The following is a 22307-nucleotide window of genomic DNA, read 5'->3' on the forward strand; positions in this document are numbered from 1 at the left end:
CCCCCCCCCCCCCATTAAAGCTCTCGTCTAATCCCAGAAGCAGTTCACATACAGTGCAATTACAGGGAACAGTCTAAGTCAGTCTTCTGCCTCCACTGCAGCTTTTAACTTTCCCTAAGTGTAGCTCTTATCAAAAGCCAGCACACTCAGCCATTACCAATACGTATTACTGAGGCTTCTCTCTCTCTTTATTTTCCAGTATGTTTTGGCAGTTGGTAGCTCTGTCTTCTATGCTATGTTTTATGGTGATCTCGCAGAGGTCAAATCTGAAATCCATATACCAGATGTGGAACCTGCAGCCTTTCTAATCCTATTAAAGTAAGTGGCCACTACAAGTCTGCTAATTACGTGGACAGAATCAAAGTAGCTTATAAAATATACATCTCCTAATTGGTATTGTGCAATACGCACTTATTACTGTCTGCTTCATGTTCTGACAAATACTGAATGTCAAATTCTCTGCCAGCAAAGATGACTGTAGATCAGTCTTTCATGGCCTATATTTCCCCCCCCCCATCTAGATACATGTATAGTGATGAAATAGACCTGGAAGCTGATACAGTTCTGGCGACGCTGTATGCTGCCAAGAAGTACATCGTGCCGGCCCTAGCAAAGGCTTGCGTCAATTTTCTGGAGACCAGTTTAGAAGCGAAGAACGCTTGTGTCCTGCTGTCTCAGAGCAGGCTCTTCGAGGAGCCAGAGCTGACGCAGCGCTGCTGGGAAGTGATTGATGCTCAAGCAGAAATGGCACTGAAGTCAGAGGGCTTCTGTGAGATAGATCAACAAACACTAGAGATCATTGTAACCCGGGAGGCACTCAACACCAAGGAAGTGGTAGTTTTCGAGGCCGTTCTCAACTGGGCAGAGGCTGAATGCAAAAGGCAAGGGCTGCCAGTTACGCCACGCAACAAGAGGAGTGTATTAGGAAAAGCTTTGTACTTGGTGCGGATTCCGACCATGACATTGGAAGAGTTTGCCAACGGAGCTGCCCAGTCTGACATCCTCACCCTTGAGGAAACTCACAACATATTCCTGTGGTACACAGCTGCAAATAAACCCAAACTAGAGTTTCCACTGACAAAAAGAAAAGGACTTGTACCTCAGCGATGCCATCGGTTTCAGTCGTCTGCATACCGCAGCAATCAGTGGAGGTACCGAGGGCGATGTGACAGTATTCAGTTTGCTGTAGACAAACGGATATTTATAGCAGGACTGGGATTGTATGGGTCAAGCTGTGGCAAAGCTGAATACAGCGTCAAAATCGAACTGAAGCGCTTAGGAGTTGTCCTTGCTCAAAATCTGACAAAGTTTACCTCCGACGGCTCCAGTAACACTTTCTCTGTGTGGTTTGAACACCCTGTGCAGGTCGAGCAAGACACGTTTTACAATGTAAGTGCTATTCTTGATGGTAACGAACTCAGTTACTTTGGGCAAGAGGGAATGACTGAAGTGCAGTGCGGGAAAGTGACCTTCCAGTTCCAGTGCTCCTCGGACAGTACTAATGGAACCGGAGTACAAGGAGGACAAATACCTGAGCTCATTTTCTATGCATGATGCATTTCACCTTGATTGTATTCCAATACTGCGATGATGCACATTAAGGGATTTTTCAGTTTTACTACAAACTTTGCAGCAGTATGGAATGTTACGCTACTTACCTATCTGCTACATCAGGCTATACAAATAAGTGAAGGAATGCTCTTGAATTTAATCTTATTTTATTTATTCATAAGCTATTTGACTTAATTATTAAGACTGCAACAAGCAGAAAAATGTTAAATTTTGCACGTACTGTGCATTTATTTTGTATATAGATGACTAACTTGCAGACTGCAGCTGACTTAAACAGAATGTTCTAAACTAGAGCAGTTTACGAATCTGTGAAATATAAAACATTTTTACTTGCCCTAAATCCTGTGTACTTGATCATTGCTGATCTTGTGGCTTGTGTCTGTTAATTCATCTATAGTACAGTTAACAGGGGTGATGATACTGTAGTCTGTTCACTGTGTACATCGACGCAGGGATGCTATCACTGCAAATACGAAGGTTCCCTTGCCTGGTAACTGAGACTATCCATCAGCAGCCTTTATTGTCTTTCACGAAAAAGGGAGCTGACATATGTGGAAGCTCAGGGGTTTTTGTGTGTTGCCTAACCTGAAGACAGACAAACAATGAGTGTAATCAAAGTTGATCAAAATCATCCTGTGGTTATATCTGAAAGCTTCTAATGCCCATTCACACACATCATCTGTGTTAACCTCCAGCCTTCCCAGCAAACAGCAACGCTGACTCTTGCACCTGTCAAACTACACCCCACTTGAATGGCCAGAGTCAAGACATACAGATGAAGCTTAATGCAGTGACAGGCTTCATCACAGATTTAGCCCAGAGCTGTAGTACTGGCAGCCACTATCTAAATATACATCCCATCATCACATTTAGGAGCAGACATGAGAGAAATACTTGTAGTATGTTCTTTAAGTTCACTCAAAATTACTAATTAGAAACAAGCCACCTTAAACAAAAGCTGCTGGATCTTTCCTCCCCCTTTATTTTTTTTTTTCTAAAAACAGAGTCCCATCCACTATCAGCAGTCATTTTAGAGCTAGTACCCTTAACTTTTATCACTCTGAGAAAAGTAGGTGGTTTTTCTCAAGTGTCTGACAATCATTACAGATGAGCCAATTAGAAATACTTAACTGTTTTTTATAAATCTCACTTGTTATAATGACCTTGGAAGGAATACTCAAACAGCAGTCTAAACTGGGATTTTTTCTGATGTTTAACAAGTACCTCTACCTTTAAATTAAAAGGGCTTTCTCTTTTCCTAAGCTGCATTAATTTTCACCTTGAAACTAAGCTGCAATACAAATTCTGTCTGTTCTCGCTCTCTCTCTCAAAAAAAAAAAAAGTAATGAAAAATAAGAAGGCAACTGAATTATTGAAAACAAGAACTTTCTACCAGACATCAAGCTACGCTAACGAAGCCAGCACACCACAATGGCTGGTAGCTGTGCACTGCCACATACTATCTGGATGGTGTTACAGTGGTGCTCAGTATGGAGCTGCTGGTTCTCTTGCGGCAGAGGAAGAGAGATACGTGCCCAGCTGAGTACATCTGAAGGGGCACGCATGTGTTGTTCTTGAACACAAAGGCATCCGATTCTCTCGGTACAGATTAAGGAGAGTGGGAGTGACAATGGGTAAAGATACAGAAGAAAACTCCTGCACAGAGGTGGGTAACAGTCACAAGACCTCTCTATAAACACACTCTTTTAACTGGAACTGGCATGAATTCCCTTCGCTTAAAAGCTACAGCCTAGACAATAGCTTTTTTACCCTTTTGACTGGTTAAAACCCACCTTCCTATCACTGTTACGATTTCAGTGATGACTGACTAATTAAGAAGGTATTCATGTGCTTGGAGAAAGTTGCTCCTCGTTTTCCATCAAGCCACTTGTATTTCAAGCACTGAATACCTCAGCTACAGGTGATGGACAGATAGTAAATTTGGCAAATATTTATCAAATGTTGCATCTCTGTGGAATTGAAGTGTGACAGGCCTGTGCGAGCTTGTTGACACACACAAATTTGTTACACAGCAGCCCATTGTCTCAGAATAGCCTAAACTACTCTCAGAAAAAGCAACAAAACTATTTGTAAAAGAAAATGGCATCTAGCTCCCAAAAAACTCTTACATAGAACAGGCTCTCATAGTCAGCAATTCAGCACAATGCTCTTCTGCCTGGATTGATTCCAGCTTCATTTTTAAGTTACCACTTTGGTATTTAGCACACAAGACTATGTATATATACACACATACATATATATTCTTGTCAAATAACCATGTAGAAAATCCACCCAAATACTCAAAAGTCAACTCATAAAAAAAATACCTATGGCTGGAGCATTTATGCAGAGTTCTCTGGCCAACAGAAGGAAAGTTTTTCCCAGCACGTAGACATTCACCTATTAAAAGACAAAAAAAACATTATTTAAATCTTAAACCACAAATGTTTTTAATAGAACATTTATATGGAAAGGAAAAAAAACCCCAACTTTTGAAATCTTAAACAACCTGCTTTAAAAAAATTCAATTGAAGTAATACAAGCAATATTCATAGGTACAGAATAATACGTGGTGCTTGTCAAAAGCTGCACAAATTAGCAGTGTAAATCAAAGCCTAAGTTTATACTGGAAAAAAAAAAAGTTGTTTGTCATGCTCTTCATGAAGTGGGCTCAGTGTTGCTCTGCAGTACTAGGACAATTTTTCAGTTGTCACCTAACATGTTAAAGCCTTAAGTAGACTTTAATATAATATCAGTACATATAATGTGTCATTTATCTTGTAATGTAACAAAACCTGGACAAATAGTCACAAGTACGTACAAATTTCAGCTCTGTATGATCATGTGAAGTGGGATAATTAAGTATTGCACAAGCACACACCAAGACTTTTCCACCAAAGCAAGGAGGGGTGCTACATGCCCCCAGGATTATTTGTCATCTCTTACTGTTTGGACATTGCCCCAGATCACCCTACATTAAAAAAAGATAAATAAATTCAGAAAAACCCTAAACCACCTCAAACCTGCTAAGGAGCCAGGGACAGAGCCCTGCTCCCCTCCCCTCCCCTCCTTCACTGCCACGCTCAGGAGGATGTAAACTGAGGGGAGAAGTTACTCTTCATGCTCTGATTTGCAATTTATAGCATAGGCAACTACATTTGTATTTTAAAAGTCTGAGGAAGTTTTCTTTCACTATCTTAAGATGTGTTTTTGTGGTCAGCAAGAAAGGCAGGATATACTTCAGTTCCCAATCAGCCCCAAATGTTCCCACGAAGCTCCATGAATACCTTGCTCCCCCAAGGCGTATGTAAAGGTCAAAGTTAGTATAAAAACCTCCATCCTCCTACACTCCAAACAAATAGGTTTTTTTAGGGTAGTATATACTCTATTGCTTTCATGTAACAGAACTGCCCCCCTCTTTCCTATGCCAGGATAGTGAAGGTGTTTACTAAGCAGTCAGTTGCACAACTGAGTTGTTGATTATGGTACAAGCCTATGGAAATAAAAAATCCTGTTACTAAATATATTCTCTTTCAGTTTCACAAAAGAGCTTTACCAACATTAGTTTAAAAGCAACCTTTCCTCCCAAGTGTACAGATACTTCTACCAAGCTAGCAAAAATATATATATTTAAACAGGAAAAAAAAAAAAATACTGACACATTTTAACCTAGCACTTAAAAATTTTTCTTTATGTGAAAGTGTTCTTAATGTGAATTTTTCTCAAATTGAAAAGATTTTTAAAATGAGAATTTCAAAGAAATCCTCAGAATGATCATGTATCCTGAAAGTGACTACGCAATCAAGTGTACATGACATGATGGTAATTCATTCCGTATTTAGTGGAAAGTGTTGAATATCTTCCATGTTGTGTCTGACCAATGGTTGGACTGGCCTAGAAGACACAAAAGTGTAGTCTTAAATTTTATTGTCCTTTTTTTTCCTGAAATACCAGACAACATAGAAATACTATTCTATAGGAAGGGAAGTGAACAAAATATACCCTTTGAATAATTATATTTCCTAGGAAGTAAGTCACCAAATTTTATACAGAAAAATAAGCACCTACTGAATCTGGTAATTCATATAAGAGTTTGAGAACATGTGACTTTCCATGAGCCACAGAGACAGAACAGACATTACTACAGCAAAGTATCTGCAGGGTTTCAGTTGGCTTTAGATGCTCTAGATTTCACTGCAAGCTTGGAACAGCTTGTTTTGACCTTTTGTCTAAAAATTATTAACATAAAGAATGGGGGTTTGGCTGTAGTTTCAGCCTTCTAAGTTGGCCGACCAAGTTACTATAAATCTTAAACCTCATCACTTAGATCTTGTTCTGCAAGGACAATCTCACTGCACAAATCAATAAAGTTACTTCAGTGGAGCCAAGTACGTATGATGTTTCCATCACAGGCTTCACAAACTCATCTAGTTCTTTCATTTTTGTCTAGGAAAAAAATCACCCTCAAATTCAGAGAAGTATTTCTCCTTCTGGCTTTTTTTTGTCACGACATCCAAATACTTGATGTTTGTCCTCATCAAACCATGTCACTCTAAAAGACTCCTCCCAAGCACTTTCCATAAATGCAATCATCAAAGAACAAGTAAGTATGAAGAGGCATAATGAAGCAGGGTTTTTTAGTGAAGTTCTAACAATCAAAGTGGGTGCCGAATTAAATCTAAAAGCAAAGACAAATGCATAATAAAATTGCTCAATGACTGTTTATCCTCCTCTCCTTGGCCTAACTAAAAGTCTCCAGATCCATAGTCTATTTGAGAAGTAATGTACTTAAACCTAACCTGCTTTTCCACTTCACCCACATCATCAGTGTTTTATGACCAACTTCAAGGTGTAGGCAGTGTATTTACACAAAATAATAAATTCAAATCGAAATTATACATGAGGGAATTTCTTTCTTTTGATCACAAGTGCATTTCTTTGCAGTTTCTGGTCACTATCAATTTAGAAAAAAAGCATAATATACAGTGGATTACGTGCTCTGTATTGTTTTCTTCATGAAGCTTACACATTTTTAATGCCAGGGTAAGTCACAAAAAGAATCAGGAATATTTAATTACTTCCAGTTTTCCTGGCAAATCAGTAGGAAAAGAGACTTCAGGCCCTCTCAAACAATACGCTTCTCATCTTTAAAAGTTACCAGATATTCACAGGTTCTGGGGCGTTTCTCATAAATGGGAAATTAAAAATGGCATAAAGCTCACCCAGGAATCTGTAATGGCATTGAACTGCTGAAACATGATATTTAAGAACTTCTGGGTTTAGTGGAAGAAGGCCCTTTCACTAAAATTTTATGCTGCTGTCACTAATTTCAACTATTACTCATGCACACACACAGAGATCCTATGACAGATATGATATATAATAGGCATATAGATAGAGTCTTTCTTTACTCTCATCATTTGTATGTTTTTTTGCACTCCATTAAGTTTAGAAAATTAAGAGAATTAATTTAGAGGCCTACTTTAATTTCTAGTTCTTTCTTCATTAAGAACTTCTTATAAAAATTCATATACTCCAATCCATCAAAAGCTTAACGCTCCAAATTTAGAACCATATGACATTTGCATTCATAAAGCCTAATTTTATATGAGTCCTTAGAATGGTGAATAAACAAAAATGCCCTTCTAAAAGGATGCCTCTGGCTTAGACTTGAATTGGTGCAGCTTTAAAGCTTACCTCATCAACTTTGGCCTCTTTTCCCCCTTCTTAATTTAAAAGGATCATACTGAAAAGCAGCATTTCCCCAAACTCTCCCCAATCAAAATTGTCAAAGTGTAACAACTGTTTTATAGACTTTCATGAGACAGGCACTCTTTGTTTGCATACTTTCATCAGATACTAAAATTCCCTAAACTTGATGCAACCACTCGGTTTGAGCATCAACACCTAATACAACGGAGAGTGGTGTTGACCTCTGTCAGAGGGGATATCTTAAAATATCTGCATACCCTGATAGTTTTTACCATATTATTTTACATTCAGTTCACATTTAACAGAGTAAGTTTACAAACATATGGACCTGCCACTGAGTTGTTGTTTTTTAAAAAAACAACTAGTCTTCAGCAGAAAGACATCTTTCAGACAAAAAGTATGTGCTCACCAAGGCACTGCAAAAAACCCTGGTTTTACCCTTAAGTTTTTACAGGAGAACTTAAGATTCTCTAAGATGTTGTCCTTTACCAATAGGTAATTTCTGCTCATTATAGAACACTTTATATTAGCTAAAAGGGGCATTTGGAGAAGGAATGGCTTCCAGTTATTCAGTTTCATCTTTACAGAAAGATCCTTCCACTTGTTATACTCTTTGCCCTTCACAGTATTTTTTGGAGACACAGTCTTTTCATTTCACATCTGTCAGTCATCAGATGCTGATTTCAAAGGGACACTTTCATAGGGACTCTTAGCCTTTCATAATTTCCTCTTGCTTTCACATCATGCCTGATGTGTTCACAAATACCAATATACTTCCACTTCTAGAAACAACAACAAATACCTCATTTCCAGAAACACAGGAATTCACCTGTTCATCAGTCTAACACCTTCCAGAATTTTAAACTCTCTTTGGGAAACGGAATCTCCCATTCCTACAGTTACCAGGTCACTTTACCTCTGGACTGTAGCAAAAAATAAAGCTGCAATCATTGAATGAAAGTTTTTTCTTGACCACAAGTTCCATAAATTTATAAATCAATACCCTTTCACCATGAGAAATTTCCAAAAATGCTTTTGAAGACCATGGTGTGGCATTCTGGAAAAACACTACAAATGGTGACAGTGGTTAAGGTATTCTGTCTTTGAGAAAGACAAAGACCGGGCAGTTGGAACGCGATGAGAATTCACACTGTGAAACATCCATGGCTGCTTGCCTAAATAATTAAGCAAGCATGAAAAGCAAATGAGTTTTTAAGGAGAGTGTCTGTTGCTGGGGAAAGAGGCACCTGTGGTTATTTGATTCATTATTAACACTTCTAGTATAGTAATGCCTGAAGGTCCCAACCAGGTTGTTTAAATTAACTCAATCAACATAGCAATTTGCATAGGGGCAATAAAGGCAAATGCAGTCAACATGTTAATAACTTTAAATGAACAAAGGGTATTACAAACTGAGGCAAATGAGTATAGTCTTTAAAACATACTCTATTTTACCCTTCTCCACACAATAAACTGAAACTTCTTATTTTTTGGATCCATATTGCAACCAGAACATTACATTTAACCTCGAAAGACAATACACAAAACTACAAACATGTACCAAACCCAGCTTGTCAGACTGCAGTTCAAGAAGAGACACAAATCAAAATTAAGCAGCTTCCTCTCATGCTATGCTTAAAGCGTTGCCTTCAGTCTGGGGACTCTGAAGGGAGAGTCTACTTTTGCTAATCACGTATGTGGTAGTCCTAGCATTCTTCCTCCAACACGGCAGCAGTACAATAAACCATTATCATACCATCTAAGCAAGAAAGTCAAAGGGTAATTTGCAACAAGCATAGAGGAATCAAGGAGGCCAGTGCTGCCTGTAGAAGAAATAAATAAAAACAAGTGTCCAAAAATAACTCACAATAAAATTCCTCCTGGACAATAATGTACTGTTACTTGACTAGACAAATTGAAGATAAAGAAATAGGGGGCGAGAGTTGTGTTTTTAAGTGGAAAAGAGACCTAAGGAGTACTAGACCAAGCAAGTACTAGTTACTGATTTTCACTTCTTGTGCTCCCTCTTCCCTTATCTAGAACCGTAGTATAGTTCAGGTTGGAATGGATCTCAGCAGGTCTCCAGCCCAACCTCCCGCTCAAAGCAGGGTCAGCTACAAGAAAGACCAGGTTGCTCAAGATCTTAAAACCCTTGATGGACTTCAAAACCGCTCTGATATCAATATTTCTTGTTATCAAGTTAAAACATCTCATTTTAATTAAATACGTCTGTTGCTGCTAATCCTCCTGCTACGCGCACCTGTAAAGAGCCTTGCTCTGTCTAACATCTCTTCAGTAAGCATTAGCCTTATTTAACAGCAGGACACACCACAAAGCACACTAAAAATTGTATTCTACTAGGCTGAAATTGGAGATCAAAGCACTGCCAACACCTCTTCCCAAATTTTATGACCACATTGCAAAGACCATGACACTGGAGATTACAAGAGACTAAAAAAAGAAACTGCGATTTCCAAGGATGAGAAAGGCAGCATTTCACCACACTGAGATCAAAACTTTAGCCAAATAGTTCTCCAGGTGCAAGGAATGAGGTGCTCTGAAACAGATGAGCAAACCTAAACTGTTCAAAAGTTGGGCCAAGGCTAGACAAGCTTCGCAACTCTCCTAAACAAGCAAGGCCTGTCACTTAGATTGGACTAGCAAAAAAGCAAACAAAAGGCCTGATTACAGACCTCTCTAAAGACTGTATTTGCAAGTAAAATGCAGTATTTGAAAATATAAGCAAGTACTTTCCCTGTCAGAGACTGATGACTGATCGTCCTTCCAACTCAATCAACATGCAGCATGACTCTGCTCTGCACAAGGAAGAAGCCTGATTTGTAGCAGCAGTCTGGACATTTTCAGTTCATTTCAGATAATGCTTTAAAGTCTAAATGTACCAGAGGCATAATGAATCTGACACAACTTTCAACAGGAGGTTTCCAAGACACAGGACATATTTCAGCTGAAGATAAAACAGGAGAAAAAATACCAAAGAAATTGCCTTTCCAATTAAACAAACACAAAAAACCCCCAAAACAAAAATAAAAAAGGGAAAAAAAACCAATCCACAACCATGACATTTTTGGTTTTTCCAAGATGACAGCAATTTTGAAGCTCCAAAAACTATTATGAAATGTAGCAGTTCTCCAGTGGAACATGACAAACTCCCACATCTCAATCATCAGTATAAGAGGAAAACTGATATGACTTCTTAAACAGACTGCCATTAACAGTGAAAATTGGTCTTCTCTATTGCTAAGTTTTAGCAGCATAATACTATTCTAAAAGCATAATACACTATATGGGACAGCTTTTTTATTTTTTTATGGAGAATGGGGGACCAAATCCCAAAGCAACTCAATAAAGACAGGAAGAGAGGTTGTACAAGTACAGACCAGAGCCTAAGAGGCCATGCTTAGGATTTCCACCCCCCATGTTTTGTTTTTTTAAAAGCTAAACAGAGCAACAACAGAGAAAGAACACAAATGTGATAGGTCATTAAACAACTATTGAGTTGCAGGTAACAGCAGATTCAAATCTTCTTCATATTACTCTTACTTTTAGCTACCACCTTTCTTATGTTGTGAGCTACAGAGAGTGTTAGCTCTCCCAGTGCTTGCAAGACACTGGTTGAAGGTCACTGATGCAGAGGGTGCCTTAAGTGGGATGCAGAATGGTACAGCTAATATTGTTTCTAGCTGCAAGATGGCAAAAGGAAGCAATGGATGGCCTTTTTCACAGGCTTTCATTTATCTTTTTTGCTGGTAGCTGGAGTTAGAAAGCTTACTTTTTGTTTTGCTTTTAGATGAAGCAATACACAAAAGGCTGTTATGCCTTTTTTTTCCCCCCTCAGATGTACTGAAACCTATTTCAAAGTGTTCTGTAACTCAGTCAGTAGCCTCCATGAAGACATTCCATAAGGATGTTTCATTTGGTAAATTTCTTCAAAAAATTCCTGCGGTCAGATGATTAGCAGCCCTGCAGGTCACTCCACCTCCCACAGCATCTGAGCTGCATCAAGTAGAAAATTCTGAAGAAAAAATCTCAAAATTTTCTATTAGCATCTAAGCAAGAGTTGGAGAAGGTCAGCAGTAGCTCATTTTTTAGACTTTCAGATGTGATTTTTTTTTTTTTCTGACATAAGATTGACAACATTCTCATTTTACCAAGAAAAACAGTTACCTGGACCAGTATGATATATTTTGTACAGGTAAGTCTGAACAAGTTATGTATTTTGGAAAGATAATACCACTGCCACTACTACTACTGCTAACAACCTTTCTTTAATGATATTCACATCCCAACTTCAGGATGGGAGAGCTGTCCATGAAAAAAAGCACTTCAGGGTAATATAGTACAATCTAATGAACTAATTGCTTTTCTTTTTTAGGCACACAATCTGTGGGCAAAGGCTGATCTAAACCAGAATGTACTGAAGGTTTCTGCCTGGGCCATAAAAGTTTTGCCACCAAGTTTTTTTTTGTTTGGTTTGGGTTTTTTTTTTGTTGTGTGGTGGGGGTTTTTTAAAAACAAACTCAGGGTGGGGGAGAAATCAAGCTAGGACCTGAAAAGCTCACTTATCTGTTCTTAAACAGAACTTTCTGGCTAGCTACAGTAAACAGCAACATTTAAGATTCCTGCTTGCTCCGATTCACCTTAAAGTAGAGCACATCAGAAGTCTTCACACAATTAAATACATAACACGGATCCTGCTACTGAAATTTTGAATTTTTCCTCTTTCCGGGGTTGAATATTTCCCTACTACTAATCTATTTCTGTCTCTCCCATCTCTTCAGTTACCCCTCTTTAACCTTTTGGTCCTCACATGCCCCGTCTCAACACCTTTTCTGGCTGGAACGTATAGAGGGGAAAAGACAAATCATTCAATCTTTCTTGTCTGTTCCTGCTGACAATACATTTTTTTTTCTTTTACAGATATAATACCTCTTCTTCTTCATATTGTGTGACTATTCTTCATATTGTGTGACTATTCTTCATATTAGTGTGATCATTCTATTTCATAACAATCACCATGAAAAACCACCTATGTTTAAAAGGAAATAAACCTCCCATTCTACACGTGCAGTATTTGGTTAGAAGTAATCAAAGTAATTCAATAAGAATTTAGAAAAGAGAACAAAGTTACTAATTTTAAGAATTCAAGATTCATTTGATTATTGCAATTCCAGCAGATTGCTTCAGGCAATAAATAGTCTTCAGAGGGATGCCATTTACCCAGACAGCTGGGAGGACAAAAATAGATGCAACTAACCTACTCACATTGTATGTAAAACAGTTGTAACATGGAGAATGAGCGTAAGACAGCATATGTCAGTAGAGATTTCTATTTCCACATAGAGAGCAAGTGCATATTTCTCTCAAAATACATTTTATAAAACGCCTCTCTGTAGTACACTAATCCATTTACCCAGTATTACCTACCAAAAAAAGTTATTTGTCTTCAACAACTGTTGTTTTAAAAATGACCCTCTGCCATTGCAGTGACTCTGAATCCTGATGTAACTCTTGATACATTATTTGCAACATTAAAAGCAAAAAATATTTGACATTTAATTTCACTAAACAATTATTCTGATATACAAACCCAGTAGTTTTCCAACTCAGAATTTTTAAAGAGAAATTAAAACATCCCAAATGGCCCATGACAGCTCTTTCCTTGCAATTAAAGTTTAACATTTCAGCAAAAGTTTAAAACAAAAAAGATACAATACCTGAAGAAGGTCACTGAGGTCAAGTAACATGTCTGTGAAGAAGTCAAGGAATACACATGCTTGTTGAATGTGACATTGTTTCTTAACTTCATTAGCAACACAAAAAAAGGAAGAAATAAACCCAGGTTTAACCGTCAAAGACACCAAATGCAGACTAGGTACTTGGATGCACCACTTCTGCTAACAGCCAGCATCCACCTAACAGTTCAGCTCCCCAGAAAATCCTGCCAGCACCAACTGCATTTACTGTATAAGTTGTCTATGTGGAGTGATGGTCTCAAAGAAAAAGCCAACATCTTGCGTGACTTAGAATACTCACCATATACTGCAGCCTAAGAAAGACCCAATGATAACAAAGAACAATAATAGCAGCAAGATAGAATACTCTTATTACACTTCATTTAAGAACATAAAGCGTCATCAGTCTCCTATGTCAGCTTAGGAGCCCAGGATCCCAGAAAAACAGATGGAAGAGCAAACTAAGAAAACTGCAATAAGTCTCTTCTGTCCTCTTCTATAAGGACCTGTGAAAGAGCTCGGAAGAGAAAGCCACTTTGGCTTCTCTTCTCTGACCAAGAAAATCAGCTGTTACCTTTGAGTTTTCACTCCCTCCATCACATCCTATGCTGCTGCAAAAACATTAGGTCACTGTCTACTACGCATCATGGACACACTTGGAACTCATAATAGCTAAAAACAAGCCAAAACCGCTACAAGTTTCCATTAGATTTTACTGATTGTAAGCACACTTATAAATATATTGTCTTAACAATAAAAGAAAAAAAAACCAAAACCCATTAAGCTTAAGGTGCAAGGGTAGCCTTCTCACTGCTATCAAAGTAATGAACACATGCCGGATCTCCTATCAGCTACTCAGATGTGGCTTAAACATCGTGAAAGGGTTCTGGTTTTACCAATAAAAGGAGTGTCAAAGTAAAGTGCAAAAGAAGGAGAGAGAGAGAGAGTGTGAGGCAGGCAAAGAAAACATGTATGCAGGGGTGTACGTGCATTTGTGTAAGTAGCAATGTGTTATGAAGTCCACTATTAAAAAAAACATACAGGGAAGTCAGTATAGTTTGGTAGATGGTGGTGACAAGTATCAGCGTATGTTCTTATAAGTATGCCAAAGTAATACAGTACATGTTTCTCCCAAATATTATCAGTCATGGAAGGAGAATAATTCAGATAACATAATCCATTTATGCATAAACATTGGCCTTGCTAAGAATTTTTATCCTTGAGCATTTCTAGCCTTAGTTTGCATTTGAAATTGTATGAATTTAGTACTCCAAATTTGTTACAAAATTCAATACATTATGTTAATATTATTTGGTGAAAGTTAATTTTAGCATTTAAAAAAAACACAGCATAGCTGGATATTTAATTAGCTGAAAACTCAGTATGTCTCTGAAAAAATCCAAAATCCATTATAGATAATATTATGCAAGACATTAATCTTAAATTTTAACACAGTAAGAAAATTGCTAACAAAAACGATCTGTAAAATATACAGTTTAGAAACCTACACAGAAAAATACTGAATTCAATGTAACTGTTTGGTCAAAGTAGTGAGGAAGGAGAAAATTGGGAAGACTTTAATAAAGCAATTGCCAAGGAACCATAATAACTGTCAGCTCATCAAACAGATCTAGGAAGAAATAGCTACACTAATTTTATGCTTGAGAAATATTCTAGGTCTGAAAATGTTCCTAGCTTGTTACTGACTTGAAGTGTCTGGTTACTCTATGCCCACCCTGAGATACCTTCACCACTGAGATAAACTAAAATTATCACTCATATCTAATAGATTTCATCACAAGTTAGGAAAAAAAAAAAACCATAAAAAAAAAAAAAAAACCAAAAAAAAAACCCCAAAAAAGACCCCAAACCACCACCACCAAACTACCAAAAGAAAAGCAGCTCACAGATTCCTGAGGCACCAAAGGGAGCAACTGAGTGGTCCTAGAGTCTGTGTGCTGTCACTGGAGACAGAGGACGAGTCAGAAAGAGAGCATCAGTCCCAAATGCTAATTCAGATCTTAGATGAGCCAGAATGCTGCTTTTCCTACCTAGGCATTTCAGTTACAGTCATGAAATCTGTATACCAAAGTATTCTTCATCTTCTGCAAAATGTTAAAAACACTTTGGTGGAAGACCTAAACTTATTAATACATTACAAGTGCTCAGGCTTCATTACTAGGAAAAAAAACCAAAAACAAAACCACAAAAAACCAAAAATCAACACCTTTTTGTCCAAGTAAGAAGAAATAGAGCGCGCTGCATGCATTTATAACGACACAAGATTAGAGCTAAGAAGCTGGGAAATCCACTTGCAGGGTTCGGGCAACTGTGGAGCAGTTTAGAGCTACACTATAGATGCTTTAACATAAAAGTTGCTTTGCTCCTTAGAGAAGTTAGCTCGTGTCCACTGAAATTGTAAGCAAAGGTCACAGTAAAAATGTGGCATTTCTGGATTTCATTTAAGGTAGCCTCCAGCAATCTCTCTCCCTGATTAGATGTGTAGCTGCTACAGCAAAGCAAAAGCAAAGGGGAAATTTGAGTCATGCAGTAGCAATGGGTTGGCCTTTACCGTGAATATTGTGAGCACAATTATCAGCAGGAAGTAGTTGTAAAAACAGGCAGTTGTTTTCAAACTCCTTTTCAGAGTTGGAACAGTTCAGGAGAACATACAACAACAGCTGAAAACAGCAGATAATACTTAATATGTATTCAAAAATCATACAATCGTAAGAGAAATGTTTTCTTTGAGGTTGAAAGAAAACAATGATAATTTTACATATGGAGACTGCTAGCACATGCAAAAGTTCTCAAAGGGATAGAAAGATACTGATATTGTAGATATACAAAATAACAGGACATAAACACAAGAGGACTTAAGTTATAAATGCACCCAATTTAAAAAGGGGGGGGGAGAAAAAAGCATTAACAGTTTCAACTGTTTTTCCTTTGCTGTTCATTTTTTAAACTGATTTCACCAAGGTATGCAATTGACTTCCATCACTAGAAACTTTTAAATCAAAATGAGATGAGTCTAAAGGCTTTACTTCAAAAGATTTAATTCAAGGGAATCCTTTGACCAACGTGATGCAAGAGGTCAGACTGAGTGGCCAGAATGCTCCCTTTCTGCCTTTATAATCTAGTAATCTGTGGATAATGTGAGAGCACCATGAATCACAGCAATAATGATCTCATTCTCAGCACCAGAGGAAACAAAAGTTCATGGTGAAATGAATAGTACTGGAAACCTAAAACCTAAAATACCAACACAAGCATGCATTTGTCTTTCAGACAAACCTACATTTTACATACTCCAGCAATCCTAAAGTACTTACATGCAGCAAAATCCCCTTGGTTTTCAATATTAACATTTAGCAGGAGTCAAAACTGCCATTTGCCAAAGTTGTATGTAGAGAAGCAGGAACAAATTGTGGAAGATGCTTTTAAAATAACAATAATTTACAATAGAGTTGTTAACCCTCCTAAATAAAAAAAAAAACCTTTATTTTAGTGTCTGACAATCTACAATAATCAGGAAACCTTCAAACAGATCATTTCATGCTACTGAGTCAAAATTATTCCGCTATGTAGCATGTCATATCTGGGAGATACAGGCACATATAAGCAGCATGGAGAATACAGAGATCTAGTATTTATTTTAGTTAGTTAGTTTTCATAAGTTACCCTCAGAACTTTTTTTACTTATTTTTACAAGCTTACTACAAAATCAGCCGTACCACAGAAAGAGGACTAATGCCAAGGTATCATGACTACAAGCAACTCAGCAGAAATCTGACATCCATAAAGCCATACTGTCCACTAATGAAGCGTTACCTTTTTTCGTGAAGCTAAAATGCTTTCTGTTTCTAACAAAAACTAAAACCAGATCCATTAAATATACAAAACAGGTAAACATAAAGTCACTCTCTGTACTCAACAAGAGCAATTCAGCTGGCTGCAAACAAAAAAGCAAAGCTTAACAGGAAATTTGACTGAAAAGCAAAAAAAAAATTCTGAATATTAAAACAAATTTTTCTCAAGTTCTAAATGAAATGAAATATTTTCACTTTCAATGTTAGGGTTCTGTATAAGCTCTGTGAGAGATGGGAATTTCACAGAAGCACCTACAATAACAAACATATGGAAACAGACAAAAGGGAGGGTGGATATAGAAGTGGAGTGATACCAGGGGGAAAAACTAGTGACAGCATTTGGCTGGCCCTGAACCCAGTTTTCCACCTTTCAGCTCAACACCCAGTTCGCAAACTTCCCTTTCCATACTTTCATACACCAAGTGATTTCTGATTATGATTTATCACGATTATATCTCTGCTGCTTTACAAACTTTCACCATTTTAATTAGCAATTAATTAAAACTGACTGAGAGCACTAATTGTTTAAAGTAAACATTTCTCTTCCCAATGACACTGAGCTAAAACAATTAGAAAATAACCAAAACCAATTCTTTTGTAGAAAACTCATTTCTGATAACTCTGATAAAAGCTTTGCCTTGAGGCTGAAATCCTACAGAACCAGTTTCCAAAGTTTCTTAAGTTTGCAATTTTGTCTGTGCAAAGAAGTCCACATAGCACAGGCTGCACTCGAGTATACAGCATTTAACAAATCAAACTGGTAAGCACAAATGCCATTTTTAAAAAAAGCTATCTTTATTTATGTGTAGATCAATGCATGATAAAAAAAGAATTGCATTTTGGTCTGTGGGGATTTTTTCCTTCTTTGCACACAGCTGCATATCTGCGTTTCGTAGAACTGTATTTTTCTATATTCTGTACTCTAAAATCCCCAACTTCAAGACAAAAACAGTGCTGCACTTCTTCCCCAGGTAAATCAGGATGTTTCTCTAGCAGTTCCCTTTCAGCATGTGGAACATCACTATCTTCATAGTTAAGACAAAGTCAGTGGCAGTAATTAAGCATCATACAACCACCTAGGCAGATAATTAAAAAGAAGACAGGCATTTCGGGCTGCATTCAGCCTGCCTGATTTCATGCTGTTAACTGAAAGGGCTAGAAGTCTAGCTTTCTGGCTCACCTAAGATCTGAATTAGCCTCTGACACCAGTCCTCCCTTTCTCTATCTGCAGTGACTGCAGACAAAATCTAGGGCAACTGGGCTGCTGACTGGCGCCACAGCCGGTTAGACTGGATGGATCCAACGCCTGAGAGCTACATTAACCTTCAGACTCCCCAATGCATGTACAGTTCAGTCTTTACTAAATTAATGCTGTAGCTTTTCTTAATGATTGTCTTCAGAGTCATTCCCATTTAGAGGAACATTTTCAAAAGCATGCCAGGCTAGCTGAATATGCAGCGAGCGTTCAGCACTTTTGAAAACACTGTCCTTAGAGAATATGGTCTTCAAAGGATTGGGACTAGGCTGTATTCCTAGTGTTACTGACTTTAAGTAAATAACCTGCTTTGTGGGATATTGCAAAGTATTTACATAGTCACATGTAAATTTATAACACAGCGCAACACAACCAAAAAAAAGTAAAAAAAAAAAAAAAATTTCTTGTCCCAAAGTGCTTGTACATTCAACTCATAATTATTCATGATATCAGATGGATAAAATATGCAAAGAATATCCATACTAAACTACTGAAAGATAATCTAGTTAGTATATTTACTTTGGGAGAAGAAAATTTAGGAATAGAATGAAAATGTAAATATTAATTTTAAAGTTTTGAGAGATGTGAGGTTAATCTTCAACCTGAATGATGTGACCATGTATAAATAACAGTTGGCTATATTCAAACAACAAAAAGTCTCCAAATAAGAAAGAGAGACCCTGTCCCCTGAACAGTAAATTGAACAAGCGCTGGTGAGTGAAAACAAGAGAGGTTGCTAGGAGAAGCAAGGTTTAAGGAAGAACTTGAAAGAAGAGTGGGGCTGGCAGACAAGAATGGGAGAGGCACCCGGAAAGGAGCAAAGCTCAAGCTGCAAGGAAAAAAGAAACAAGAGTAAATAGTAAAATCATTGCAGAAAACATCCTGTATCTGAAAAGAGTTCAAACACAGAAGCAGGTATGAAATTGCACAGTCCAAAAATCTGCACAGAATGAACATTTGATAAAGTGGACATTAAAAAAAAGCAGCTGGGAAGGAGGATACCAACAGTAAAGATTTAAGTAAACATAAAGGAGTTCAGTTCACTCTCTTTTCCCTGTGTCCAAGTCTGTAAAGGTTATGACTATTGTACCAACAGTGAAAGAAAACTTTCACAGAACTCAGAGGTGCAGATTTGGAAGAACTATTCTGAGATGACAATCAGGTATTCAGCACAGCAGCAACACACACGTTTGGAAACGTGAAGCAGCTGGCTGAGACAGAGAAGTGACAGAAACTAGAAGCAGAGAAAAATCACTGCCTGCTTAGAGGTGGCAAAGGAAAACCAGCACTGTCATGAGCTTGACACTGTGCTTTTCAGAAAACTCCAAATGGAAGGAGTTACTAAAGATGAAAAAAAAGAAAAAGGAAAGATGAAAAAAAAGGAAAAAAGAAAAAAAAACCCCACCCCCCAAACAGAATAATCTCATCCAGCCTGCCCCAAACTGGCTTGATTCTGGCCCACTACCACCCCCTTCCCCGCGCTACTATTTGTGTAGTAACATGGCCAACCAGCGTAGGGAACTGTCCAAAATAAATATTTTCTTCTCCCCCCCCCGCCCTTTCAGCTGAATTAACTCCCCAGTTCACATGTAACTGCACCAACACCTGGGCTGACAGAAGGTAGGGGATGACTGGGGGAGGACCGAGCAGGCAAGGGCAAAGCAAGATGACATCTTTCTGAAGCTTGGCCAGCTCACACTGGCTTAAAGCACTCATCAAAACTAGAGCTTGAGACAATCTCTCAGTCACCCATCCCACCTTCTCAAATTTCTCTTTAAAGAAACACTGTTTGCAAAGTTCTCCCCAGCTTGCTCCAAAACACAAAGACCTACCTTATCTGAAAAAGAAACCTTAAAACAAATAAGGAGCAAAAGACTGCAGAGTAACTGCTTTATAGTAAACTAAAACCTTAGAAAACTGGTAACACCTTCCTTAAGTACATACACAGTTCCTGTGCCAAAGTTCATCATCGTACTGCTCTGATTTACCCACAGTAAACACCCAGCTATACTTTTCAAAAAGTAGCATTACAGTGCTCAATTAAACCAGAACAAAACCAAATTCTGGAGATACAGAATGTTTTACATTTTCCATGTTAGAAGCCAAGCGTTACGTCTTTGCTTTCATACCCATACAGAGTCTAATGCACTGGTATTAAGTGCTCCTTGGAGAATTATCTCAACAGACCATTGCTGGGATGGGAGCATGGCAGCTGCTGTACCCAGCACTGGGACATGGCGGAGTTTGCACAGAAGCTCAGATGCTGCTTTCCTGTCAGTATAAGTGAACTTGATTTATCCGTGCATAGGCATTATCTAATATCTTACATGTAAAACAGTGCCACCCATTTAGCAGAAAATTTCTGACACTAGAGCCTTTATTTTAAGAAAAAGTATAGCTTAAAAAAAATGAATTGAATCCCTGCCATTCTGAGGCTGCTGACTCCTTAACGGCCTTTGGTGGGAAGTACAACAATTGGATGTGTTAAATTTCCCATTCTCAAAGGCCTTTAAGAGAATCATATCAGCATATGTCATATAACACAATGACAGAATAAACCCTTCTGTATCAGATGCCTGTAGGCATATACCTGTAGAAACCTCTTTCATTACTTGAACTGGATACTTAACTGCCATGCACCAAAGGGAGCCCTTGTATTCATAAAAGTACCTTTCCCCTTCATGGTGTATTCCTATTGATCAGAAAACCTCACCTCGGCAGGCAGGAGAGCTCTCCGCATTCCCACCCTCCCTCACACCTCCAGCACTCCATTGGGAAACACCACGCATAATGGCTTCACGGATGTGGCCAGCTCTCTCCTGGGACACGGAGGGAGCAACACTTTCACAAATGCTACCAAACTGTTAATTACTAGTCTTGCAGTAACCAAAGCAAGTTTGATTAAAGGCATTACAGTAACTCACGATAACTTCCCCAGTCACCTATCTTTGTTACAGAACTTAAGGGCGGCATGGAGCCTGAAAACTGGGTGCTTAGGACTAGTTTATCAGCAGTGCTTGGAAGTCAGTATAACACACCACTTTTAAACTGGCTGAACTCCTCAAAGCCGTCTGGTTTAGTCATTTTCAATAAAATAAATAGGAAAACAGATCTAAACTGATGCACCACATCGGTGGGTTGAAAAATCCTCAACCCATGGTTTCACTTTAAGAAATGCCTACACTAAATATAAAAAAGATTTCTACATGTTCATCATAGCAGAAACCTACATAAGTCATAACAGCACAGAGGTATACGGAATTTTTTTTTATTAAAGAGAATTACATTTTCTAAACTTGGCTTGCCTTATGGTTCATAAATAGCAGCTTATCCCTAATGAGTTACTAATAAAGCATTTTACCAAATATAGAATAATGCATCTTACACAGGCTATGCTTTAGAGTACCACTGTAAGAGTGTCCAAGGGAGGTTGGGAGTATGGGAGTAGAAAACTTGCATTACCTCCTTGGACAGTTATGCAGGTATCTTGGGATACAATAACACACAGAAGCAACTGAGTTGACACATTTGAATTTACCAGCCCATGGAAGATGCAATATGCAACCATGTCTTCACTTCTACTTTGCAGCAATGCACAAAGGAGAGATTACCTTTAGCTCTCACTGGCAGGGTGAGAAGATACCTTCACTTCCTGAGAGCCCAACTGAACAGGGCTCAAGAGGAACAAAAACAAAAACAAACAAACAACAACAACAACAAAAGAGAATTGCAATAGCTTTTCTAACTTTAAAAATATTGAATACCAATTTTAAATACCTTTCAGGGCTAGAGACAAATGGATGCAATTCTCAACATGACACATTCCCCTTCAAGGACATAATACACTGGATTTTAAATTTAAAACAAATTCACATCTTGAAAACTTGCCCCTAGAAAGAGATTGAATTTGGTCCTTGAACAATATAATACAGCAGGTGGAGGGAGGAGTTTACACAGCAGGAAAGAAAGACGACCTGAGATTTTAAGGTAGCTAACTTTTCTGAGAGTTCAATTATGAGAATAAATCTTTGAGATGATCTATTGAGCAGTGAAAATACAGTCACAGGCACTTGATACACTTTGTATTTTAGCTACACGAAAGGGTGAGAAATAAATGCTTCACTTTGGGAATCAGTTTTTCCC

General features: G+C 38.0%; 2 protein-coding genes across 7 annotated transcripts in view; one reads left to right on the plus strand and one right to left on the minus strand.

Annotated features, from left to right (window-relative positions):
* The window catches only part of BTBD6 (BTB (POZ) domain containing 6), a 2918-nt gene extending 1006 nt beyond the window's left edge, over positions 1–1912 (plus strand). Inside the window, exons 4-5 of the mRNA XM_010584131.1 lie at positions 200–318; positions 522–1912. Coding sequence (XP_010582433.1) covers positions 200–318; positions 522–1554 — 1152 coding nt within the window. The 3' untranslated portion in view covers positions 1555–1912. The remainder of the gene's footprint in view (positions 1–199; positions 319–521) is intronic.
* The window catches only part of BRF1 (BRF1, RNA polymerase III transcription initiation factor 90 kDa subunit), a 176013-nt gene that overhangs the window by 92410 nt on the left and 61296 nt on the right, over positions 1–22307 (minus strand). For 4 of the 6 annotated variants that reach the window (XM_010584136.1, XM_010584132.1, XM_010584135.1 and 1 more), the window contains 2 exons: positions 13020–13051; positions 3900–3972 (listed from right to left, as the gene is read on the minus strand). In XM_010584136.1, the coding sequence (XP_010582438.1) occupies positions 3900–3972; positions 13020–13051 (105 nt within the window). The remainder of the gene's footprint in view (positions 1–3899; positions 3973–13019; positions 13052–22307) is intronic. The other 2 variants (XM_010584137.1, XM_010584138.1) reach the window with 1 other exon arrangement.

The sequence above is a fragment of the Haliaeetus leucocephalus genome, unplaced genomic scaffold (genome assembly GCF_000737465.1).
Source record: "Haliaeetus leucocephalus isolate CR32 unplaced genomic scaffold, Haliaeetus_leucocephalus-4.0 Scaffold944, whole genome shotgun sequence".
In the NCBI taxonomy this organism is placed as follows: Eukaryota; Metazoa; Chordata; class Aves; order Accipitriformes; family Accipitridae; genus Haliaeetus; species Haliaeetus leucocephalus.